At 47.5% G+C, this 26,515-nt stretch overlaps 1 protein-coding gene across 1 annotated transcript in view; it reads right to left on the bottom strand.

The window, feature by feature from the left end:
* The window catches only part of LOC125296767 (RNA binding protein fox-1 homolog 3-like), a 41,681-nt gene that overhangs the window by 11,500 nt on the left and 3,666 nt on the right, over positions 1-26,515 (bottom strand). The window contains 7 exon segments of the mRNA XM_048246846.1: positions 1,719-1,758; positions 2,820-2,952; positions 11,976-12,029; positions 12,206-12,266; positions 12,977-13,069; positions 15,028-15,081; positions 19,211-19,354. Coding sequence (XP_048102803.1) covers positions 1,719-1,758; positions 2,820-2,952; positions 11,976-12,029; positions 12,206-12,266; positions 12,977-13,069; positions 15,028-15,081; positions 19,211-19,354 — 579 coding nt within the window.

The raw sequence follows: 26,515 nt of genomic DNA, 5'->3' as shown, positions 1-26,515 counted from the left end.
GTGTGTGTGTGTGTGTGTGTGTGTGTGTGTGTGTGTGTGTGTGTGTGTGTGTGTGTGTGCATCAACCATGATTCAAACAATGGAAGGACCACATCACTGGCTACTGGCCAGTGCTGAAAAGCATGTGCATCTCTCTCACACACTCACTCATGCATGACACACACATGACACACACACACACACACACACACACACACACACATGTTAGTCATGGCTGAAGACACTTGGGGGAACATGGCATGTGTATGTGAGGGATGGTCTGGCTGGTCAGTATTGGGTAGAGATCTGAGAAAGCAATGGTGTGGACAGAACCAAAACACCATCTAACACACAGGATACAGCCACCTGACCTAGGGCTGGAGCATCACAGGGCTACATCCAAACAGTGTAACACATAGAAAGAGAATAGAAAAAGAGAAGCGAGACAGAGAAAGTGGGAGAAAGAGAAATAGAGAAAGAGAGAAAAAGCCTGAGAGAAAGACGCACAGCAACAGAGAGAGAGAGAGAGAGAGAAGAAGAACGTAGAGAGAGACAGAAAATGGTTATTTGAGAGAAAAATAGAGCAAGAGAGAATGTAGAATGACAGAGCCACAGAGAGACAGAAAGTGAAAACAGAGGCAGATGGATGAAGGAGGTGAGATTGTGTGTGTGTGTGTGTGTGTGTGTGTGTGTGTGTGTGTGGGAGTCAGATGTCAGCGGAGTGGAGCTGAGTGTGAGCGGGGAGGCTCGGTGTCTGACTGCGGTCTCCCCTCTCTGTGGCGGAGGGAAAGCCGGGGATCTAAACAACACATCCACTGATGCACTAATTATCTCCCTTCCTCTGTCACTTGCCCCGTCTCCCTTTCTCTCTGCCACAGATAGTCTCGCTGAGCGCTAGCGCTGTGTTTGTATGCTCATGACTGACTGACTGGGCAACCCGAGGTCTGTGTGCTTGCGTTTGTGTGTATGAGTTAGTGTGTGTGTGTGTGTGTGTGTGTGTGTGTGTGTGGCTGTATATGCATGCGCAAACAGGCATGACCACGTGTGTGTGTGGATGGTTGTGTGCTGGTGTGTGTGTGTGTGTGTGTGTGTGTGCGTGTGTGTGTGTGCGCAGGGACAACAGCAGCCGCTGAGGAGAGATTATTAAATCCTTTTATCTGCTCTCTGCGCCTTATCTGGTACTGATTGTGGAGGTCCCTATGCCCTCACGACATAAAGACACACACACACACACACACACACACACACACACACACACAATGTGGACACCAGTGATGCTCCCTTCTAAATCAAACCAATGCTAGTTTGATTTACAACCAATTCTTCAAAAACACAGTAAATGTATACCAGTGCAACATAAAGTGATGCGGACTAACAGACATGCTTGATATCCATATTGAGTGTGTGTTTCCTGTGCTGGTGAGGAGTGTAAGTGCATTCCGTATATACATGTGTATGTGTATCCCTATTTGATGCATGTGTTTCTCTATGTGTGTCTGTCTATACAAAGTGTGTGTGTCTGTGTTGGGGGAGGCGGTGAGTGGGAGACTTGATGATGAGGGATCATATTCAGGTCTGTGGAGAGCCAGCCGATTCAGGGAATTAGTTTTGGTGGAGGTAGGAGGGCTGGGTTGAGGCATGCGAGACGCCTTTTCTGTTTAGTCCCCCTCCACCAGCGTTTCACTCACAGAAGAAAAGGGAAAAAAAGCATGGAAAGAGGAGGCCAAACTCCCACTTACATAGATCTCTGCTCCGTAGAAGCCATCCTGGTAAACCACTCTGTTCACAAGAGAGAGAGAGAGAGAGAGAGAGAGAGAGAGAGAGCATTAGTGTATTTTGGAAAGGTGAAATGGGGTTCTGGTGTAGCATGTAATGCCTCCTCTAACTTTGAGGCATAGCGGACAAATGGCTTCATGGTGATGTGCTGTTTAAGTGTGTGTGTGTGTGTGTTGGGGGGTGTCATGAGTGGGAGACATGAGAGTGCGTTCGTGACTGTTGGGTCATCTCACGGAAGCCGCAGCCTGAGCTTCACCACAGCGCAAATAATGAATGACATATTAAGACGGGAGGGGCACACGGCCATTTCTGAATCACAGTTCAATTTTCTGCTCTAGTAAAAGTGTTTGCCTCTCCAGTTACTGCTGCAGTGATGTCAGGGAAAGAGAGATAGATAGAGAAAGAGAGAGAGAGACAGAGAGAAAGAAGTGTGGTGTGTGTGTGGGGTAGAGAAGCTGTGTGAGAGAAAGCGATATGGAGACAGCTGGTGTAGTAAGCAAGAAAGAGAGAAAGAGAGACAGAGAGAGAGAGAGAGAGAGAGAGAGAGAGAGAGACAGGCAGACAGAGAGAAAGAGAGAGACAGAGACAGAGAGAGATAGGTAGTAAACTGCAGGAGATCCCAGGATGTAGACCTAATCAGTAAGGATTCGATTACAACTCTGATCTGTTGCAGATCTGCCTGCCAGACGGCTGAGCTATAGACAGGCTGAATGTCTGGTACCCGTATAGCAACACACACATACACATGCGTATACACACATACACACACACACACACACACACACACACACACACGGACACAGGACACACGCATACACAGACACAGACACAGACACACTGTCATGTGCATCTCATTTGTGACTGTGGGACATCCTGAGCACTTCAGTCTCACAGGACTCTGCCATGAAGTGCTTTCAATGTCTGTGTTTGTTATGTAACTACATGCTAACAGAGTGCTAACAGATGTTTACATAAGCACACACATAGACACATGCATGGACCCCACCCTCCTTCCCACCACACATACAGACCCAAATGCAATGCAGTCTGCGTTGGACACTTACGCTCCGTAAGCGGGGATGGGAGGGGGTGGGGGTGCCGTGCGGAAGGTGTTGTACACAGCCCTGCCCCGCCCTCTCAGGTGGGCCCCCCGGTAGGCAACTGTGGCCCCAGTGGCTGGGTACGGAAAACCAGTTACTGCAGAAAGAGGGAGAGAGAGAGAGAGAGAGCAAGAGAAAGAAAGTGAGAGTAAAGTTTAGACAATCCAATACTTGAAACAGTCAGAAACACAAAAAGATCTTCACGATCTAAAACCCAATATGTTCCCTCTCCCCACAAAGCAGTCTAGAGTAGGGGCAAATCAAGTTGCAATACATGAAAGTGAATGTGAAAGTGAATTTATGATCAAAACTCTCCTGCCAACTCGATGAAAATAGTTCCCTATTTAGTTTCTACTGATCACCAGAGGCTTTAAGCACCTGGATGTCCATCACGTGTGCGTGCAGGTCATCAGTGACATGGGTGATGTATACCCTTTGTCCTGGCACAAGAGGCACGCCCACCCAGGAAGTGCCCTCTAATCATCTTACCATCTGTGGGTAGGCAGGTTCAAGAGTATGCAATCGTTGGTATGAGCATTTTTGGGTATGGGTTGGATCATATATATCATATATAAGACTTTGAATAGCAATCCAACCCAAGTATGGGTTGTATCATATATATGATATTATATATGCAAATATTTTCTGTTGAACGTTGGATGAGATTATCCAGTGACCTCTCCAAATCTGCACCTACAGCCGTGTCACCTCCGAAGGGCCAGAGCCATTGTTAGGGTCCTGCGAACCAGCAGTGGTGCAAACAATTCACAGCTCCCGGGATATAGGCGAGGCCACGCCCCCGCCCAAGCAGCGGCTATCGAAATCATTGAAACGGTCATGCTTACAGGAGCAGTGGTTTCCCAGCCCCTCATCGTGTGCGAGGTTACTCAACCAGCAATGTATCTACTTCATGGGAGGCCCTATGAGGAGTCCCCCTTTCAGATATATGTGCAGCTGCATCATGGACATCACCCTGCACATTTTCAAGATATTAATGGGTCAATGTGGTCCCACACCACCCAGTGACTACAGCTATTCTTCCTACCTCTTCACAGCATCCTTAAAATGCAAGTTTAGGATTTCTCATGCCTTTATTGGAATTAGTCATCCACTGGGTAGAAACCAAGTAGAATGATGGTGACGTACGTAACTATGAGTTATAGTTGACCTCCAGAGCTTGAAAGTCCCTCGCAATACTCACAAGAAGATTGGCAAGAGGTCACTTAGGAGTAGGATGTACTTTTTGTGCCACTGCAAAAAGCATATGTCACCCAGGTCACAGGTGACTTTGTTGATACAAACACTTAACCTGCACACGCATGTGATGGACAGCCAGGTGCTTAAAGCTCATAGAACCTTGGTTACATACGTAACCATCATTAATATATAAAACACACCATTTGGGGACAGAGAAATTAAGAACAAAATGAAACAGATAAGTGCAGCATCTAGGATAAAATTAAATGTCAAACAATGAGCTGCCAAATCTGCAAAATGTAGAAAGAAATAAAATGTCAGCATGAACTAAAAACTGTAAAAAGGTTATTACAAAAGAAGAAATTTGAGTACATGTCTGGGGAACTAAATTAAATTGAACAGTTGATAAATCAAAACACAATGTAGGGAAAATTAACCGACAAGACTGTCTGAAAGACTGATTAAAAGGGCAATGTCTGAATGACTTATTTCAAAACTTTTTTTTTACCAACCCCCAGAAAGTCTGGAACCAAATCCTTAACAGCTTGTCGTAATCACAAAACAAACCCCCTCAGAAATTAACTATAAAAGACTGTAAAAATCATCATTCATTCCTATCTCAGATGGAAAGGATAGCCTCCACAGAAAATATTTCAATTCACATTAGATCCTAATATTCTAGAGTGCACAATCAGCTATACGTTTAAGGACTGGCTGTACAGGCCTCAAGGCAGTTCCACCACAGGCTTGAGAGACGGAGCTCATAGGGCATTCTACACAATCTATAAAGTCGTTACAAAATTTCACCTGCCCTTTATATTTTGGTTAAACATAATTGACACCTTATTATGACTCAAATTCTGCTGTACAGTGCAGAAATATGGGGTCCAGCATTAAGCAAAAAGTCATGGGACAAGAGTGTCTTGGAAGCACTCCACATAGTTCTGTAAAACCACTGGTCCATAGAGGTGCACTGAATAATGCTTGCAGGGCAGAGTTGGGTCATTTGGCCATGCTCCTTGCAGTCACCAAAAGTACAATCAAATTCTGGATGCATTTAATCCTGCATGATCAGAGAAAAATAATAGTACAAAATGAATTATTAATTTGAGTCACATCAAGGATATAAACCCAATCAAATGGAAATTCTCAGAGATAGTGAAACTGCCCATATTTCTCCAAGGCTAGACCAATCTTACAATCTTAAAGTCCAATCTTACAAAAGTACTGGAATGCTAAATCAAGTTAATCAGAGAATACCTGATTGCAGACTACCTTGTCACATTGGAACAGCCACACAGAATATGCCTTTCAAAATACCTCTTGGGAGATCACAAATTTGAGATAGAAAAAAGAGATACTACCCCTTTGCATCCCCTGTGACCTTAAGGAGGTTGAAAATAGAGTTTTTATTCCAGAAAAGACCCAACTATTTTTCAATAGGAACACAAAAAAAAACGTTAGTTTTTTTTATCACTGGATGAAAATTCTAAAATTCGAATGCTTTTATGGCAAGAGAAGCCGACATTAGAGCTCAAAGCTCAACGTGTCACAAAGAGAGAAAGGACACATGATTAAAATGGACAGGGGGGATACAACTCTCGCTTTTTCATTCATGATATTTATCTTCATTTATTATAATTGTTTGATATTTCAAGAATCAAGATTAACTTTTTAATAAACCTAATTATACGTGAATAAGGAGAGTAAAAATCTTTAGTTTGGATATCTATTACCATCAATATTTGATCATGATTATTAATTGTATCTTTTAAAATTGTGATTTATGAAGCTACTATCTAAAGAGAAAGAGAGAAAAAATGTAACTGTAATAAATCAAACAAATATGATACTTCTTGGCTCTGTAAGAGAGACAGACTATTAGGGTCGCGTCATTGTTTTCACTTTGTTTGAGCTCTCTCTTTGGCTTTTACAAAAGAACATTAACATCTGATATTCAGCCAGAAAAGCAACAGAGGGAAGAAGCCATTTGATTGGAACATGCACAACCTTTCACCTCTGCCCTTAAGGGACGCATGGTCGTGTGAGGCACATGCAGAACATGTGCAACTGAGAGGAGGTGATTATGTCAGCACAGAGGAGTGAGATAGACATAGGGGAAAACAGAAGAAGTGAAGAAAGAGACAGAGGCGGTAAGAGAAAGAGAAGATTGGAGAGGAGGAGGAAAATGAGAGCAGGGCAGGCAGCAGAAGCGAGAGAAAACGAGGGAGAAAGTGAAACAGAGATGACAGCGAGACAGATTAGTTGCGTCCCCCCCCACCCAAACTCCGGTGGACGGGTTTAATGTCCCCCGCGGTTAACGTCTCGGCCCATTAGCGCTCCCTTCCCACGTGTACCGCTCCGCTCCCCTCCGCTCCTCAGGCCTCCTCCGCCCTGCGCCTCCACACCACCACGCCCCCTAACTCCTGCCCCGCCCCGTCCCCGTCATGCCCACACATTGTCACCACGCCAACAGCAACCCGCACATACCATACCCCCCACACCTCCAGCCCCACTAGCCCTCCACACACCTAATTTATAACTCTGACCTTGACATTTAAATGAGTCCACTAGAACTCTCCGTGAGTAACGGCCCGAGCCTCGTCCTCATTCACAAAAGACTTTCAAGATTCACGGATTCCAACAATTTTTTCACCTTCAAAATTTAAAACCTCGCCTCTTCCTTTTGACATTAAAAAAGAGAGAAGAGAAGAGAAAAATCATGTTTTCTCCTAAAGGTTGAATTTGTATGCAATATGCAATGCATGATGTATGTGAATGTAAACTCATAATGAGCTGGCGATAGGGTACACCGCTTCAATAATAACCCATAAATCAAAGGGCCTGTCACACTTCTCCACACCCATGGAAAGCAACAACAGCAAAAAGCTAGTTTGAGCATAAACAGCCACTAGCAGCCGCCGTCTTGAGCCCAGGAATCTTCCGGAAAAGACTTGATGGAAAATATGAGCAGTGTGTGTGTGTGGATGTGTGTGTGTGTAGGGGGGGGGGTTGTATGTGTGTCAGTGCATATGTGTGTATGTGTTGGTTTCTCTGTGTGTATATGTGAGTTTGTGTGGGCGTATGTATTTCTCTGTGTGTGTGTGTGTGTGTGTGTGTGTGTGTGTGTGTGTGTGTGTGAGAGAGAGAGAGAGAGAGAGTGTGTGTGTGTGTGTGTGTGTGTGTGTGTGTGTGTGTGTGTGTGTGGGGTGCGGGGTGGGGGCGAGTGAGAGGTCACTCCGCACAGTAGCTCATATGTCATATGTGTCAGGTGGTGAGAGAATGCTCACTACTCACACGACCCCAAGTCTGCCCCCTCTGGCAATCTAGTTATCCTCAAACTGGGAGGTCATCTCCAGAAGAAATAAAAAAGCCAGAGAGAAAGAAAGAAAGGCAGGGGAAAAGAAAGAAAAACTTTTCTTCCTACTGAGTTGATCTCTCTAATGCTTCCTGTTGAGGGTAGACTGGGTGGATGATCGAGGCACAGTAATCCCACCACTGGGGGAGTTGAGGAGAGGAGGAGGAGGAGGAGGAGGAGGAAGAGGAGCTTAATCTAATCAAGACAACTAGTGCTTAATTATCCTCTTAGAGCACGCTCTGACAATGAGAAGGATCCTCGGCGCGTATTAAGACCCTGTTTAGCCACTAATTCAGTCATTTGCGCAGCTGCGTGGCTCTTTCAATGGGGGCTCTTCAATGGGAGCATCACCTCGTAGGGAAAACTCGCCGTCGCCACCGCCATTGTGGGAAAAGCTCTCGAGTGGAGAGCTTCCTGTTGGCGGCGTCTGAAGGAGTCTGGTGGGGCCCTCCGTGTGAGGGCTGCTTCGAGGACTGGTGAACAACTCAAGGAGCTGATGTGCTCCAAGTGCCAGCACGTGAGGGATGGGGAGAGGAAGGAGGAGGGGGTTGGGAGAGAGGAGGCTTCATTAATGGAGGAGCCTGTGTGCTGTCCGTGGTGCTGAAATGCACTTCAATACAGGGAAGAAGAGATGCTGTCAATCGCTGCTTGAAGTGGCCCCGAGTGCTTCTGTGTTTCAACGTATATGGATTTCTTTACATCTCATCTCATGCTCTGCAGCTCTCATCTGAATCTGAATGACTGCAGGTGCTGCACGGCTGCAGAGTGCCACTGGAGCACACGGCGCCCATTTCAGCTGTGCTAGCGCTGAGCCTCACCCGCCCCACACAGCCATGAACAAACAGCAGCCGAGATGAGCGCAGAGGCACTGTTAGCGTCATGCTATCTAGGCCTCCTCCCCACGGCCTGACACTGAAACTGGGGAGCCCGATCCCTCTCTCTCTCCCAGCGGCGGGGAGGGGGGCCAGAAACAGGCCCACTCAGAGGGGCTCATGGGAAGGTTTGGGTTGCAGGAGACAAAACAGAGAATGGCGCCATGCAACCCCAACCCCCACCCAAAACCCTGGAGGAGAAGGTGAGGGGGCTCTCTCTCTCTTTCTCTTAATCTATCATTCTCTCTCTCCATCTTTGTATCTCTTTCTCCTGCACAAGGTGCCACGAATCTCCCTCAGAGCAGGATCAACAAGATCAGGAGTAGGAGAGGTGGCAGGAGGAAAAAGGTGTTACACCTTCTTCCCTTCCCTCTCCCTCTCTATCTCTAACTCTCTCCCCCCCTCCCCTTCTTCCTCCACACACTCACACACACACTCACACCCACATTTCTCCCTTTGTCTCTCCCTCTCTCCCTCTCTCCCTCTTCTCTCCCTGTCTTCCTCCCCGGTGCGAGGTTAAGAGTGGGGAGCGGCTGGCGATGGGGCCTCTCATCCGTCATTCTCCTGAATGGGTTTTGAGGACAATAAACCTGTAGCGCCAGGACGAATGGAGACGGAGTGCGCTGTCAGCGGCCGCCCGCGATTTATGGCTCCCCGTTCCACAGATCTCCCGCACAGAAATGAGCGACTGATAAACAGTGATTAATCGCCTCCACCAACATTCCCCGCTTTCGCCTAACCCCTCCTTATCCACCCCCCCCCCCCCCGCGCAGACACGAGACGTCAACGGCGGCCAGGATCGCACCACGCCGGGCCGCTGGTACCGACGCACGGATTGGGGTACCGAGCGTGGATGATGGGGCTTAGGTTGTCAAAGGGGGGAGGATGATCACCGCGTTGTGTGATGGGGGAAACGTGATGAGGAAGCGGGTGTGTGTGTGTCTGTGTATTTTGTGTGTGTGTGTGTGTGTGTGTGTGTGTGTGTGTGTATGCATGTGCGTGTGTCCATATGCGCTCAAGTGTGAGAGAGGGAGGGTTTGTGTATCATTTTCATAAATGATTTTCATAAATGATTAGGAAAACACTGCTGAAATACATCAAATGTCTATTGGCTATTCTAAATAGATGTCTAAACGTCTAGTCTGATTTTTTCCCCTTCTATTTTTTGTCTCTCTATGTGGACGTTTGGTGGTCTTTGGCACCCGAAAATGTATTGCTTATTTATGTTGCACATCGAGCCCAGCTGGCAGGCATATGTTGTGGTTTAGGCTTGGCAAACTTCTGCACCGCATCAAGATGACTTGAAAAATTAGCGGCCAATAAATCACTCCACCCCCGGCTCTCCCTGCCTACGGCATGGACCACACTCTGTCTGATTTATGAGATGATTTGGGAAAGTGTGTGTGTGTGTGTGTGTGTGTGTGTGTGTGTGTGCTTGTGTGTAGGTTGGTTTGTGTGGGTGTGTGTTTGGGCACTTGCACTGGTATGTGTATGCGTGTGCCTCTGTGAGAGTGAAAGGGTCTCAGGGCATACGTGGGTCTGAACTGCTACATATACAGTATGTGTCTAAGTCTAGGTACACATAAGCCTTTGTGAGAGGATGTGTTTGTGTGTGTGTGTGTGTGTGTGTGTGTGTGTGTGTGTGTGTGTGTGTGTGTGTGTGTGTGTGTGTGTGTGTGTGTGTGTGTGTGTGTGTTTGTGTGTGTTTATGTGTGTGTGTGTGTGTGTGTGTGTGTGTGTGTGTGTGTGTGTGTGTGTGTGTGTGTGTGTTTCAGTGTGGGAGTACATGCCAGCATATGCGTGTACGTCTGAGAACATGTATTAGGTATAGAAATTCCATTATGCTAATATGCTCCTGAGATGGACTTGTGTGTGATGGAGAGAGTGCTGGTGATTTACATAGATGTGATGTCTGTCTGTCTGATGTGTGTATGTGTGTGTATGTGTATGTGTATGTGTATGTGTATGTGTATGTGTATGTGAGTGTTTAGGTGTGTGTATTCATATATGTGTGTATATGTATATGTATGTGTGTATGTAATTGTCAGTGGGGAGGGAGGTGGGGGTGGGGTGTGGGGTGAGAGGGGTGCAGCGGGTTGGAGGAGGAGAGAGAGGGAAGAAGGGAGATGGAATAAAAGTGATAGATGGCTGCTTTCTGTCATGGACAGTTATTTAGAGGTCCGCCGTAAAGCTGTCCGGGGAATGAACAGATTTTAGTCTAATGAGCTGAAAGGCGAGCCGTTAAAGTGGCGAGATGTGCTCAGCACTTCTTCCAAATGAAATAGTACCATTTCCCGCTCATTAAAATGCAAAGCGCTTCATATAACATACAGCAATAAAGCAGGGCAGGCATGTAAAGGAGAGGGAGACCGACACCCCCCGCAGAGGCCTCCTCTGGTACCCTGCTACACACACTCACACATTACACACACACACACACACACACACACACACACACACACACACACACACACACAAACACACACACACACACACACAACACTTTCTCACACACACACACACACACACACACACACACACTCACACTTTCTCACACACACACACAATCAAACCAATGCCAGGAGAAATACTACCCACCCCCACCCCCCTCACCATCTCCATGGATAAAAAGTGCAAATGATACGTATACCCCTCCTGACAAAAACACACACACACACACACACACACACACACAAACACACAAACACACACACACACCACCCCACAGGGGCCCCTCACTCAATCTCTCTCTGATTCCGTTAGCTCAGTGAGAGTCAATCTGCCGCACTTGGCAAATCCATCCATGGCTGCAGACTGCACAATCTGATAACAGTTGCTGGAGCGACTTGCACTTGAAATCATATTTTTTTTCTCCCCCTCCCTCCTGGCTTCCACAAGACCCAAACAGCGAGATAACACATATCCACCCACCACCCCCACCTACACACACACACATACACACACACACACACACACACACACACACACACACACACACATACACTTGTATCCTCGAATGAGTGGCGGATCAGATTGCCTACACTTTCTGTTTTCTTTCTCTACCCCTCTTCAATTTTGTTCTACAGCTCTGGATCTCGATCCTCCATCATTTCTGGACCCCTCTCAGAGGCGTGGGGGTTTATATCCCAAAGAGGTCAACAACACTCTCTCTGGACGGAGCGCCTCCCATCCAGGCCAGTCTCTCCCCCAAACAAACTAACGAGGGTGGCCAAGCCACAGAGCAGCGACAGCACGCACTGGCTCACGGTTCATCTGGGTGCCAAACAGAATTAGTTCCCTTGGAGACGCTTAGCTGGGCTTGGTCTGGTGTGCAGCTCGTGCAGCTGCGAGGAAGTGTTGCCTTTTACTGCATCCGAGGCAATAAGCCCGTTCCCAAACCCTGAGCTGTGCTGAAATCAGATGAAAAGCCCAATTTGTTAAGCGGGCAGTTTTCCCCGGGGTTTCAGATGACTGTTGTTTAATGGGCCGCTCTTAAGCGTGGCCCATTGCCTTACCGACTGTGAGCTTATTTTAGGCCAAAAAAAAAATGAGATATAGAAAAAAAGGGGACATTTAAGAAACCATTTCCCAGTGCACACTTGAAGACATTGTGGCCTCCCAGAAAAATGGGGGTGTAGAATGGGAGAGAGAAAGAGAAGAAGAGAGAGAGAGAGAGAGAGCTGGTGGACTTACCGGCGTAGAGTTCAGGACCATAGACAGCGCCCACTACAGGATTCAGCTTCCAGCCTGCAGCAGCAGCAGCAGCAGAAACCAGAAAGCAATCAGGAAAAAAAAGAATGACAAACAAAGCAAACAAAGAAACAGAAGTAAATACACAATAAAAATACACAATAAATCAAACAGAGAGGCAAGAGACACAAGAGAAAAGAAGCAAGGCGAGCGCCACGCCGGCCAGTGCATACCGTTTGTGTAGGGGTTTGTCACTTTTTTGTTGGTCATCACCCGTGCTGTTGCGTTGTTCACCTGTTCACACAGAGAGAGAGGGCTGCAGTGAGACACGGGGTCGCCTCTCAACATCACAACACGGGTCATGCAGTCACTGGACCATACGCATGCGGCCTTCCACAGTCCACACTCTCCAAGCCCACACACACATGAACCCAGAGTGGGGGTGGGAGTGCTTGCTCTGAGCCTAGAGCTCCAGCCAGTGCATGCAACCAGCACATCTGAACGGCAGTGGATGTCATCCACTGCAGACACTGCTTGTGTCGTATACAGTAGGCATGGAGATAGGGGGGGGCATGAGATGGCTGTTACTGTAGACACCTTCATGCTCCAGGCTGACTTTAGCTTGATTCACGAACGGACACATACGCTGTTTAAGGCAACTGGTGATGGACATCGAGATAAAGGTTTATTGTTGCGAACTGATAACTCACTGGAAACATGCAAATATTTCACACACACACACACACACACACACACACACACACACACACACACACACACACACACACACACACACAAATATGTACACTCATGCACACAGGATTACACATACTCACATGCATGCACACACCCATAGACACACTCTCTCTCTCTCTCTCTCTCTCTCACACACACACACTCGCCCACATGCAGGAAGGAAGCGAGCGAGCAGAAGGAAGGGTGTGCAGACGGGAGAGCAGGAAGAGCAGAGCAGGAAGCAGGAAGAAAGATTAAAAGGGAAGCACCTCGATTTTGCGTCCTTCTACGATTGTACCGTTTAGTTTCTCCCGCGCGCGATCAGCATCTGTGCTCGTTTCAAAAGTTACAAAACCAAAGCCCTGCAGGGTGACACCACCCCCCGCCACCAAGCACGCACACGCGCGCACACACACACACACACAAAAACACACACAGCACAGCATAATGAGGCAGCAGGGTGCGGGTTAGGAACACACACAGAGGACAGAGGAGAAAGAAGACACACACACACACACACACACACACACACACACACACACACACACACACACAGCATAACACAACACACACACACACACACACACACACACACACACACACACACACAAACACACACACACACACACACACACACACACACACACACACACACACACACACACACACACACACACACACAGACAAACAGGAGAAAGAGAGAGAGAACACATCACAGTGAGTAGCAGAAAAGGACAGTAGTAAGTGGCAGTTGACAAGTTTTTGTGGTTAGTACTGCAGCAGTTGGGAATTAAAAGCCAGAAACTAGGAGTCAGTGACAAGCAGGCTGATATTTGGAGTAAAGGCACCACACTCTAAAGAGAGAGAGCAAGATAACAGTCTATTGAGACAAAGGTCCACTGTGTAGGGCACAGAGACATTTGCTCACTACAGGATTCTCTAGTCACTCTATCTTGTATATGTCCATAAAGGAGAGGAAATAAAGAGTGAGAAAGTGAGAGAGGAGATGATAATTGCTCGGAGGTTCAATACATGTGAGAGATTGTGACTGCTGTAGTGTCATTGGCCCACACACACACACACACACACACACAGGGCGTTCAGGCTCTATGAGCTTGGCATAAATAACATGGGAGCCCTCCTTCAGGGGGTCGGCAGGGGGTGAAGTGGGAGAGAAAGAGAGAAAGAGAGATAGATAGAGAGAGAGAAAGTGAGAAAGAGAGAGAGAGAAAGAAAGAAAGAAAGAAAGAAAGAAAGAAAGAGAGAGAGTGAGAGAAGATGGGAGAAGAGAAAAAAAGATAAAGAAATACATCCAAAAAGGAATTGAGGGCAAAATTAATCCTTTGGACATTTTGCAGTGACTATACTTGTCCCCTCTATCTGTATCCCCACCCCTCTCTGTTATCATGCACAAATAATTAGCTTACATGGAGGCCGAGCAGAGGCGCTATTTTTCAAAGGAGACAAACATATTGAATGCAAATTGCTAAAGTGTCATAGAAAATAGATTGTTTATTAATGGCCTGCTCAGTCCATTATATAGCAAGCAGACAAAGAGAGGGGGAGACAAAGAAAGAAAGAGAGAAAGAAAGAAAGAGGGAAAGAGAGAGCAAAAGAAAATGTGAAAGAGAGAAAGAGGGGGGGCTAAATGAAGGTACAGAGAACAAGGGAAGGAGAGAGAGAAAAAGAGAGGAAAACACATCATAGGTAGGGGCTTTGCAGGGAACGAACAATAAACGTTTGAAACAGGCTTTGTCCTCCTCAGCTCGACCACGTGAGTTGTGGGGTGAAGCTGGAGCCGAAGGCGGGCGGTGCAGTGGTGTTGCCTGGTGGGGTGTGTGTGTGTGTGTGTGTGTGTGTGTGTGTGTGTGTGTGTGTGTGTGTGTGTGTGTGTGTGTGTGTGTGTGTGTGTGTGTGGGAGGTGGGGGGAGCTAAACCCCACCCTTATTGGGCTGCTGTTTTCCCTCATATGAAACGTATCAATCACCACCCACACACAGCTCTGGTGTAAGACTCCAGCCGTGTGCCCTGCCTAGCTAAATCACCGGGTTAAGCAGCTAAACAGTCAATTAGGTGAATCCAGGCCAACTGGCGACAGTCAGCTTGTATCAACAGACACACCAGCGATGGCTACTCATGATGACCGGACAATGATGGGTAGGACGGTGGTGCCTTAGCATGTGCTAGACTGTTATATTGGGGGGTTTTCACACTCTATAGTCAGTCAAAGTGAAACTGGCTGGTACACAAGTACAATGATGGGAGCACGTGAGTTGGTTGAAAAAAAAAACACGTGTGATTGATCATCTCATTCACATACCTTAGATCCTCGCTCGTTAAAGATGATCTCCACATCTAAGATCTTGCCAAATTGCTGCGGAGAAGAAAGAGAGAAGGGAGTAGACATCAGACACGGAGGAGACTGACAACCCTGTCAGAGCTGGACAGCTCAAATCAGAACAGGGTCTGATCATTCACTGCACTGTTTATGTTTTCATGGAGCGTAATGAACTCTCTCTCTCTCACACACACACACACACACACACACACAGCGGCAACCGATTATTTAGCCAGCACTCTTTAAATAAGCCAACACAGCCAGCATAGCCAGCATATCAGAAATGACATGGAATCAGGAAAACAGGTGAATGCACTCTCTTTCTTTATCTCTCTCTCCCTCCCTTCTGCTTTGTTGTGTGCTTTGTGAAAGGGACTTGAAGGCTAGTCCCAAGGGGTTAACGTGCCTGAGTGTTCGATTTAACGGGCGCCCCTTTCAGATCATTAGAAAACAGAGCGATGAAAAGCGTAGGTTTCCCCCTTAATGAGTGGAGGGAGAGCGACTTTTAATTGCTGTCTACAATGGCCGCATTATTTCATTAAAAGTAATTACCCTGTCAAGCCGTCCGCGACGCCACCATTCCGGCACAACGGGGGAAGAGATGGCCCCTTTCTGGAAAGGGCTCGCACTCGATGGGAACGGATCTTTCGACCAGGTCTGCTAATAGGGCTGTGGAAATTATTCCAGCTACAGTATTATCAGCTGGCCTTGGCTACAGGAGACAATTGAAAAATGGAGGTTGGACCCAGAGGAGGTCTACAGAAAATGGCTGAGCCCTGAGAGATTCACATGGGCTAAAATAACGTCGGTCAAACCTTCACAAAGGACCACTAATTGTGAGGCTTAACTTGCCAACTGTTTGAACAGTGGTTGAGGTTGGCCTTAAACCACTGCAAGGAAGCTTCTTATGCGCACTGAACAGATGTTCACCACTAGAATGCTTCCTCTTTTGCCATGAGTCAATAAAGCCCATCAGCCTTTTTTTCAAGAGTTCTTTTTTTTTGTGAGCGGGCCCATCCAAGCCGTTCCGCGAACGACACGAACATAATCATGTCCGAACTCTGGAAAACAAACAAAGAGAAAAAAAAGAGGCGCGAGTGAGCCACATGCCACAGGGGTGCGCTTGAGGAACTTCGGCAGCGTGGCAGGCATTAATCTCCCAGCGTGATCTCGCCTGCCGAGCGGTGGGCGACGGCGGCACTTCTGCCACTAAACGGGCAGATGCTAATTGTTTTAACCGAGCGTAATGGGCTTGTTGCGTCGATTAATTAGTTTCGAGGGGGAAGTCATCTTTTTTTCCCCCCACGCGAGTCCCACATGGCGCTGGGGAGGGAGGCAAGACGGAAGGAAGGAAGGAAGCCTGTCGACACAGACGGCTGCGGCAGCCTGGCGGAGGAGCGATGACATCATGCTTTCCTCGATGGACGCGCCGCACTTGCTCGTCGGGAGCCGTTCTCAGACAATAATAATTGCGTGTGGGGCTGGTATGTAGCGAGAGGCTTTGGGGGACGGCCGTGGTGTGTGCACACAGCGGGTAGGGGAGATGTACTTGTGACCACAGCAAAAGGCTCATCTTCCCTCCCACTGACAATTTAAGATGTTCAGCCACTCGTAGCTGTAGGGGGGGGTACTGATGCTTTAATTCCATAAGAACTCAAGTGGTTTAGTCTTAAACAGACATCCCCTCTAAGTAGGGGTGCTAAGAAAAGCACAGCATGAGAGTCAGAATAAGGATGTATGTGTGTGTGTGTGTGTGTCTGAAGGGGTTCTTGAGAAGCACTTGAGATGCATCTCATGCGGAGTGTATGTCTTTGGTGTCGGTTTGTGTGAGTGTTGTAGGCACATGTCTATGCGTTGTGTAGTTTGTGTGGGGACAGGGGAGTGGGTTGACAATAAAGAGCTCTTGAGATTCCTCTCCTGCAGGGAGAGTATGTGAGAAAGTGAATGTAGAACATAAGGGTATGGGCATGAGTGTGTGTCTCAGTGCATACACTTTTTGCAGGAGTGTGTGTGTGTGTGTGTGTGTTGGAAAAGAACTCTTGAGAAGCAGCTCAGCAGTGGCACTCTGAAGGGCCACAGAGAGAGAGAGAGAGAGAGAGAGAGAGGAAGAGGAAGAGGAAGAGTGCCCAGCGGCAGCTCAGCATGGGTTCCTTGAGTGCTTTCTCTTTCTCTCTCTCTCTCTTTCTCTCTTCTTGCTTCCATCCCAGGCAGCTCAGGGCCATCCTCTCCCTCCGTAATGAGGGCTGATGGTTCTGCTGTGGTCAGGCTAATGAGGCTCTCTCCCGCTCGGTGTCTCGTTAGCATCTCTGGGAGAGGCGTGGGGGATGGGCAGCACCTTGGGAGCCCTAACCTATGGCATGGCTGCGCCATCGCTCCTCCCTCCTCATTTTTTGGGGCAAACCCTCCATTAGCCACATGGCTCATCTCCACGGTTACGATTATGAGTCATCATCTCTTCCTTTCACTCTCTCTCTCTCGCTCTCTGTCTCTCTCTTGTTTTTTTTTTCATCTTGTTGGGCAGTTGGTAGCTGATCACAAACGCAAATGGAGTCCTGGTGGCTCAGCTCCATGCCTGTGGCGTGGCCCTGGCTAACTCTGCCGCCGCCGCTGCTGAAGCCTCCGCTGCTGAAGGCCGCCTGGCCGAGGTTCATCCACCCTGCCGGGCAGACAATTCCATGGGGATACCCGGAGCTGCCGGCCCTTTTGGAGTGCTTTGGGTACCGCAAATGAGTTGCGCGCCTCCCGGCCTCTCTCTCTCTCTCTCTCTATCTTTCTCCAGTCCTTGGCTCGGTGGTGGGGCAAGCGTCGATGAAATGCACGCTTCCGTTTGCCAGCTTCGCCTGGACCCATAAATCCCCAGCACCTGCCAGTTTGTACGAGGGCTAGGTGTGCTCACCGGCTTTGGGGAAGGGGAAAAAAAAGCGCGAATGGCGTGTTCATAAACTCGCATGCGTTCGTTAGGGGCCATGCCGACAATGCCTGCTAGCTCATTAATGTGCTGATTTGGATTCCTCGGGAGCACCCGTGCTTGGAACACAAGAGCACAATAAAGAAAAACAATCAAAACTGCCCAGGAACACACACACACAAACACACACACACACACACACACACACACACACACACACACACACACACACACACACACACACACACACAGAAAGTGGGAGATGGGGCATGTAAGCGTGTAATTTATACAGATGCTCAGAAGACTCCCAGGTAATTAATACTCCGAGTCTGACGTGAGCTTCAGAACGTGCCTCGCTCTCCGCCTGTGGCCCTCTCAGGCGCGCCTTTAATGAGAAACGCCGGGGCTGGGGCCTTGCTTATATATTTATATATTTGCATTTTTGGCAAACGCGCGCCAACGATGGTCCATTATTGTGATTGAGGGGATTTTGAGTGGGAGGAGCAGGGGGAGGGGGGGAGGGGGAGCAGGGAGAGGGAGAGTGGTGTGTCTAATTCATTTGGTCTGTTGCTCATCTGTTTTGAAGCAGCACTTTGATAAATTTGGGCAGAATTCCTTCACTTGCGTATGGCATTTATGAATTTATATGAGGTAATATGTGGAGGTAGCATTGTGTACGCCCACACAGTTTAATTTAACTGCCAGTTTTATGTATGTTCTAAGTAGACTCTGAATATATATTTAACATCCCTTATTGCATTTCCAATGCATGCAAGTTTGCAGTCTAATGACTTGAGAAACTTATCCGCAGATCTGCTGAGAGTTAACTCATGGGGCTTCCATCTCTTATTAAGTTTCCTACCAGGGTTAAATAGTGCGATCTAGCAGAACACACCCAAGGACACTGTTTTCCCCCATTATTGATACCTTCTACACAGAATAAGCTGAGGGAGCACTAATGTAACAATGTGTCTGCTGGTGATATGGTTGTACAGCATTTGCAGAGTGCAAAACGATGGCAATCTGTCCAGCAAATGGACAGCCAGACTATTATGTGCAAGAGCAAGAGTCCGACAGGTGCAGACTTAGAGAAGACAATGAGCTGAGCCAGCTTCTGTCTGTAGTGGTAGTGAGTGAGAGGGCTAACTGACCATAGCAAAGCCCACTGCTGAAAGGGGCGTATGGTTGTAGTTGTCCCACCTTCAACCATCACCAAGGTTAAGAGTGTGTGGGTGTGTGTGCGGACGGCGAACTCACCCCGAACATCTGCCGCAGGTCAGGGTCCCGGAAACGGAAGGGGATGTTGGAGACGTGGAGCCGCTTGGGCTGCTGCTTTTCTGAGGAATCTGAGAGCTGGAGCTGGAGCTGCTGGGAGCCCTCTGTTTGCGTCACGTCGTCTGTCTGCCGGGGGGGGGGGTCAAGAAACATACGACACATGAGTTCCTCCCATTAGCTCCCACTGTACCTCCAGCAAAGAGAGCGTGTTAACGGGTGGGGGTGGGTGGAGGGTGTGGACTGCTGGGAATAGGCAGTGTTGAGGCGGTTACACAGGAAACATGAAGATGACAAAATAGCGCCTGACTAACTTACTTATCGCTCAGTGCTATTTTTCAATCTCAACACAGAGGCAAAGGAAGGGGGGTAGTGTGTGTGTGTGTGTGTGTGTGTGTGTGTGTGTGTGTGTGTGTGTGTGTGTGTGTCGGGGGTGTATGTCGGGGGGGAAGAAAAAAAACAGGTGATAAACAGGCCGATGAGTTATGATTCCCTACCTGAGGTCACGCATTACAAATCCCTGTATTAATCTCCTGCACTTAGCTGCTCTCTCTCTCTCTCTCTCTCTCTCTCTCTCTCTCTCTCCCCTGAGCCGGGCAGGGAAAGATTGAGGAGCCTGACAAAAAGGCGTGGATATAGATTTTACAACTTCTGACACTCAGGGAGACAGAAGACGAGTTGCCGGCGGAGCAGAGCGGGGCGCGGTGCGGTGCAGTCGCGGTCTTGGCGATGGCGGTGGCGACAGCGGGAATGAGGACCCCGGAGCTGCGCTGGAGCACCGTCGTTGTTGTTGTTTCTGTCATTATGCGAATGTGTTGCTGATGATCCAGTACAAATGACACGTCGGAGGTCGGTGACAAATCCCCCCCCCCCCCCCCCCCCCCCCCCCCTACCCGCCACACTGGCCTCACTCACTCACAAATGACAAATGTCGCTCGCCCACCCCAGCCTCCCCGCACACCCGCCAAACGCCTCCACCTACCCAAGTAGGCACACACACAGACACACACGCCGTGCATGCATGCACACAAACACACACACACACAGACATGGAGCCCACGCAAATGTCGATCCCTCTACCTAGCCAAGTATGCACACAACACACAGACACACAAACATACACGCACAAACACAGGCAGAAAGACACAAGCACACACACACACACACACACACACACACACACACACATACAGAGCCCACACAAATGTCACATTTTCCAACATGTGGCTCTACCTAACCAAGTATGAACACAACACACAAACATACACACACACACACACACACACACACACACACACACACACACACACACACACACACACACAGAGCCTGTCCCTGAGCTTTTTTTGTCTTCCCCGTCTGTGGGGTATGAGGTGCGCGCCGGGGCACGCTGCTCTTTCATCAAGGGACGCTCGCCCGCAGCAGCATCTCTCACAAACCAAACCCTCATCATCACCACCACCTCCGCCACCACCGCCACCATCATCACCACCACCATCACCATCATCATCATCATCATCATCATCATCTGTCTCTCTTGCCAGCAAATTGCATCATTTAAGTTTGTGTTTACTAAGACTGGGAATCAGTCAGACACATTCGGGAGTGTCAAAGGCAGTGAGAGAATGAGTGTCAGAGGAGGAGGGAGAGGAAGATGAAGTGGGGCAGAGGTACGACACAGAATCATTGACAGGGAAGAGCACAGAGAGAAAGGGATGATGACAAGGTAAGAGACATGTTCAATAACTTGACAGAAGAATGAAAGAGAAAGAGAGTGGGAGAGAGAAGGCAGAGAGGATGAGAGAGACTGTGTGTGTGTGTGTGTGTGTGTGTGTGTGTGTGTGTGTTTGAAAAGGAGACAGTTAGCGTGAGAGACAAGAGATCCTTTAATGAGTTGAGTGAACTCACAGGTCACGGGATGAGACAGTTAGTGCAGAGTGCACTCTGGGTAAAATAGCTGACGAGCCACATCATTCTCACTGTTTCAGCACCAAGGACTCTCTATCGTGCGCACACACACACACACACACACACACACACACACGCACCCACGCACATACGCACCACAGTTACCACTATTTCCGACCTGCCACACAAATGCTCTTGCCATGTCCATTTAAATGACTGCATTCACATGTGTATTGTTCACATATGTGGCCATATGTACATGCCTTAATGAAATACATGTGAAAATACAACTATACTACTCTACAGTGGATATGTGCATTCTCATAGCTTTATATATGTACGTCACGTCATCTGAGTGTGTGTGTGTGTGTGTGTGTCTGCCATGGGTAGCAGCCTGACAGACAGACTGACAGACTGACGGGACGCAGGGGGGAGAGGGGTGTGATACATCTCCCACCATTTAGCCAATGGGCTGGGGGATTTATTCATTACAATCCATCATCGCAGTATTATCATTACCATCATGACGGTAATGACGATCCTCTTTATTATTCTCATTATCATAATCACAATCTCCACAGTAATGGCCGTCATTTATTTGCTTTTATGGCCCATTCTGAGACGGTGACATACATTGTTAGCACTGACAGTTGTTTGATTCAAGGTCCCACTCCGTCTCCTGGTCCCCTGGTCTACCCCTACATCCGGCACAGGTAACAGGGGTGAGGTGGGGAGCAGCAGACTCTACTCTCCCTCACTCCCTGGGATGAGGCCAGGGGCACGGGGTGGTGGAGGGGGTGGACGGGATGGGTCTTTTTTTAAAGTGTGTGTGTGTGTGTGTGGAGGGGGTGCGAGGATAGTGAGCTAACAGCTGAAGTGAAAGCACATACAGCATAGCCAATCTTGGGTGTTTTCTGAACACTAAAATGAAACACATGTATATGTGTTCACACACGCACGCAGGCATGCACGCACGCACACACAGAGCACTTCCAGAATTCAGATAAATGTATTTTCCTCCTTTAACCACGGGACATTATTAAAAATAAAACCCAGAAGCCTGCTCTAGCCCTCCCCTCCCCTCCAACCCCTCATCTCCCCCCCTCTCTCTCTCCTGACTCTCACACAAAGACTTCACAGCACAAAAATAATTACCTGAGTGCTATCTAGCGAGACCCCCCCTTAGGCATCTCCCCCGTCCCATGTCCCCGTGTCTCCCCCTCCCTCCCTACACCTCTCTAAAAATGACACTGGGGAAGACAAAGATTGAGAGGGAGAGTGAGTAAGAGAGTGTTTGTGTATGTGTGTGTGTGTGTGTGTGTGTGTGTGACTTTTGGGTTTGTGTCAGCGTCTGCATACCTGTGTGTGTGTGTGTGTGTGTGTGTGTGTGTGCTGTGTGTGTGTGTGCTCACACTTGTAAAGAGGCTGTTATCTGCTCTGACTCCTCAGCCCCTTCCCTGGTGACTCCCTGCGACGCTATTTTGCAAAATCGTTTTGTGTTTGTGGGGTGTTGTCGTTTCCTGCTCGGCTCAGCATTTTCCTTTTGTCGCTCTTTGGAGTGGCATTACGAGCTCATAACCGAAGCAACCTGATTGGACTGCTGCCAGGCAGGTAGATTACATCCGATTAAATAGGGATTGGGTGACGTGAGGATACCTACACTTCTACGCTCGGCGGAATTACAATACAACCTTTTCATTCAATGCCACTTTCTTCTCTCACTCCATCTCTACCCCTCCACTCCCATAACCTCTCATCCTATTCTGCTTTTGCTTGTTTAGTGCCTCGCAGCAGAAGCCATGCATTTGTGGGAGAGAGACAGTGAGAGATGCTAGAGAGAGAGACTGCATTAGCAGAGAGTTTTCTTTGCATGCTTAACTAGGTTTGTGGCAAGAATACACTCAGTTACATGCCGCACAAATGCAGAACAAATTCTGCATCTGTATGTGTATGCGTGTGTGTGTGTGTGTGTGTGTGTTAGGGCTGGGATAAACGATGATTTTTTAAACGATAAATCTAGCGATTAGTTTTTCGATGCATCGATTAATCTAACGATTCATTTTTTCAGTCCGATTCGATTTCGATTTGATTCGATTATCTCCCCATTAATTGACTAATAGCAATTTATACATGTTGATTTACATATCTGAATGAAAAAACATGAATGAAACATTGCAATATATGTTTATTGCTCTTAAAATTCCAAAATAAACAACTATACAATACAAGTGCAACAAGTGCAAAGTAATGCATTCTTAGTCAGAGGTAGCATTCAATAAAGTTCAGTAATAGGTCTAATTGAGTGCCTGTCACTTTAAGACGTTCGTGAGGGAACACTGAACACAGTTAAAGGCTGCTGATGTGTGGATGCAATTCATAACGTAGTTAGTTCAAATAACGGTTCGTACTTCTCCTTGGGACAAGCACTTTTGAGTCTTGGAAAACACTTTTCCATTTACATTGGGATTTTGCAAACATTCAGTGTCAGAGTCAATAAAATGAGCCCTGCATGAGTAACGAAATTGACAAGCAGCTGTAAGTAAGCATGCTAAACTCGACATCCAAACAATATTCTAACGTTATTTTTGAGATACTGCTTGATTGCATAACTTAACTTAGTTTAGTCTCTTCAATGTACTATGTTGTGATAAGACCTTAGCAGAGTTAACTTTAATGCAGCAGTTTTGAACAAATTTGCGCAGCATGGTCACGATGCTAAGTAAGGGATAATGGACGACACGGTGGTCTGTTCACAGAAGTTAATGCACGGTCGAGGTTGTAAAACGGCCCGACGCGAAGCGGAGGTTTAAACCTCGTAAGTGCATTAACTTCTGTGAACAGACCACCGTGGAGCCATTATCCTGCTTATTCCACTGTTGCCACTTCTGTTGTGTTCATTTCCTGTTACAATTTAAACATTTTAATCGCTAAAACTGTCTTGTTTGTAGAACTACTTTCTTCCGACACATATCAACTAATTTCTCAACTTGCAGGACAAACTGCCGTTACTAGTTCTAAATGGATGGTTGCTATGGCCAAAGGCCAGTCATTAGTTCTATCTCTCCCGTTGTCAAGCGGGCGTATCCCAAGATTCTGATGAACTTTAGCTTTGAAACATCACTATTTTACTTAGCCTGCTGTCATCCATCTAGCTAAAAGCCACCTCTGTCATATGCTACAATGTTAACGTGTGCTAACGTTACTGAACGTCTGCATTTTACAGCTCAGATGCAACGTGACGGTTCATTTAAACTTCACAACGAGTTCGGCGAATTAATATACAAGTGTGATACGGCCAAAAAAATGGATCTACTTCATAGGTGTGCAAATAACATATGGTTAATGGTCGTTCTAAATTACGTAGGACAATGGGAAATTCAACCAGGCAGTGGAATAAGCGGATTTAATAGCAGGCCTTGTTCTATGCAATGCTTCTACAGTATGTGGCAACAACAATCGTGAATATTTTGTTAAATGCACATGCAGAGGAGGGGCAGCGGGCTCGTTACGAGAGAGAGCGGGCGGGGCAAGGAAAGGCTGCGTGCGTAAAAAGTGTAGCTCAATTTTATCTGATCTTTCATTTAAATAGGCCGGTTTTGATTTCGTGTCGCCCCGCCACAGATTAGTCAACATATGGGAAACACTGAAGGTATAAAATTAAAAATATTTGGCTGCACGCGTTATGCTTGACGAATCGACGCGTATTATTTGCGTCGACGTCATCGATTACGTTGACGCATTGTCCCAGCCCTAGTGTGTGTGTGTGTGTGCGTGCGTATAATTGATACTGTCTGTAGGCATTCCTCTCTAAATGTATTTGGAACAGTCTGTTCTTGCACACTCTCATGCTTAGTTTCTACATAACTTTGTCTCTGTTCTGTATTGTGTGTGTGTGGTTTATGAGTCTATGTAAAAGTTCCTATATTCCACTGAGTGTGAGTGCTTGTCTGTGCATGTGTGTGTGTGTTAGACTTTATGACCCATGGCATATGTGTGTGTGTTTTATCACATTCTGCCAGTACACCCTGTGGACAGAGCTCACACTCTCAACACGGGCTGGGGAGGAAGGTTCTGGAAGCGAGTGTAGGCTAACGCCAGCCCTTCTCATGTGTTATCTGAGCCGGGAATGATTACTCATGAAATCCAACCAAACGGCATACTGCTTGAACCACAAGAGATAACAAGCTTATTCTCATTTTGTTTCTCTCTCTCGATTTTTTTACGCATTGAAATGCTCAAACGGCAGGCCTCTCTTTCTGTCTTTCTCCCTCCCTCTCTTCTTCATTCCCTCTCTCTCTCTCTCTCTCTCTCACACCCGTTTGGTCTCTCTGTCTCTCTGAGGATTTAAAGAAAAGTTCTGGTGTCCCCTCTGGCGCTTTCTGAACATCTCCCCCATGAGTGGTGGGGCTGTTTTAAAGTGAGCTGCTTGCATTGACTGAGGCTGTTTGGAGGAATGACTGGTGAGTCTGCTCGACAACACCTACCCTCTGAAGGGGACGCCTGCTGAGTTCAGTGACAAGACCCTGTCCTTAGAAGAAACAGACACAAGCACACACACTCACACACACACACAAACACAAACACACAAACACACACACACACACACACACACACACACACACACACACACACACACACACACACACACAGCCATGTTCTGACATACACTCATATACACTCATGTGTCACACACGTAATCACACGCAACATGCATAATTACACACATCTCTGCAAATAAACAAACAGACATATACAGCACATGAACACGCAGGTACTCATCTGCACAAAACAAGCAGCCAGTGTGAAGCTGGCTATGTGTCAGCCCTTAAAGAGCGTCTTGAGAGATGCACCATCCCATGTGTGGGAGGTGGAGGAGCAAGGAGGGAGGAGGAGGAGGAGGAGGTGGAGAAGGAGCGAACATGTGAGTGGCTGAGCTCAGACCCTCGCCCTACGGGCTGCCTTTAATCAAAGCCATAGAGCAAAACCAGTGGACTACACATACACACAGGGGGGATAGAAGAGAGAAAAAAGAGAGAGAGAGAGAAAGAGAGAGAGAGAGGCATGATGGCGACATACAGAAGAGAGCCGTCTCTCATCTTCTCTTCACCAAAAAGCTACCTCCAGCCTTTCTTCACAGCAGGCAGAGAGATTAAATGAAATCAAAATGGTGCGAGCAGACAGGCTGAGGACAAACAGAAGGAGAGATAGAAAGAGATGGAGGAAGGAAGAGAATGAGAGAGAAAGAGAATAATCACACTCTCGTGGTGGAAGACAAATGTGTGTGTGTGTGATGAGTGCGAGAGATGTAGCGCCCAACTTCTCGGGATTTTGCTTTGAAATTAAACTTTCATCTCCCTTCATTAAATTACCATAAATCTACGG

The sequence above is a fragment of the Alosa alosa genome, chromosome 6 (genome assembly GCF_017589495.1).
Source record: "Alosa alosa isolate M-15738 ecotype Scorff River chromosome 6, AALO_Geno_1.1, whole genome shotgun sequence".
In the NCBI taxonomy this organism is placed as follows: Eukaryota; Metazoa; Chordata; class Actinopteri; order Clupeiformes; family Clupeidae; genus Alosa; species Alosa alosa.
This window is presented reverse-complemented; position numbering and strand designations above follow the sequence as displayed.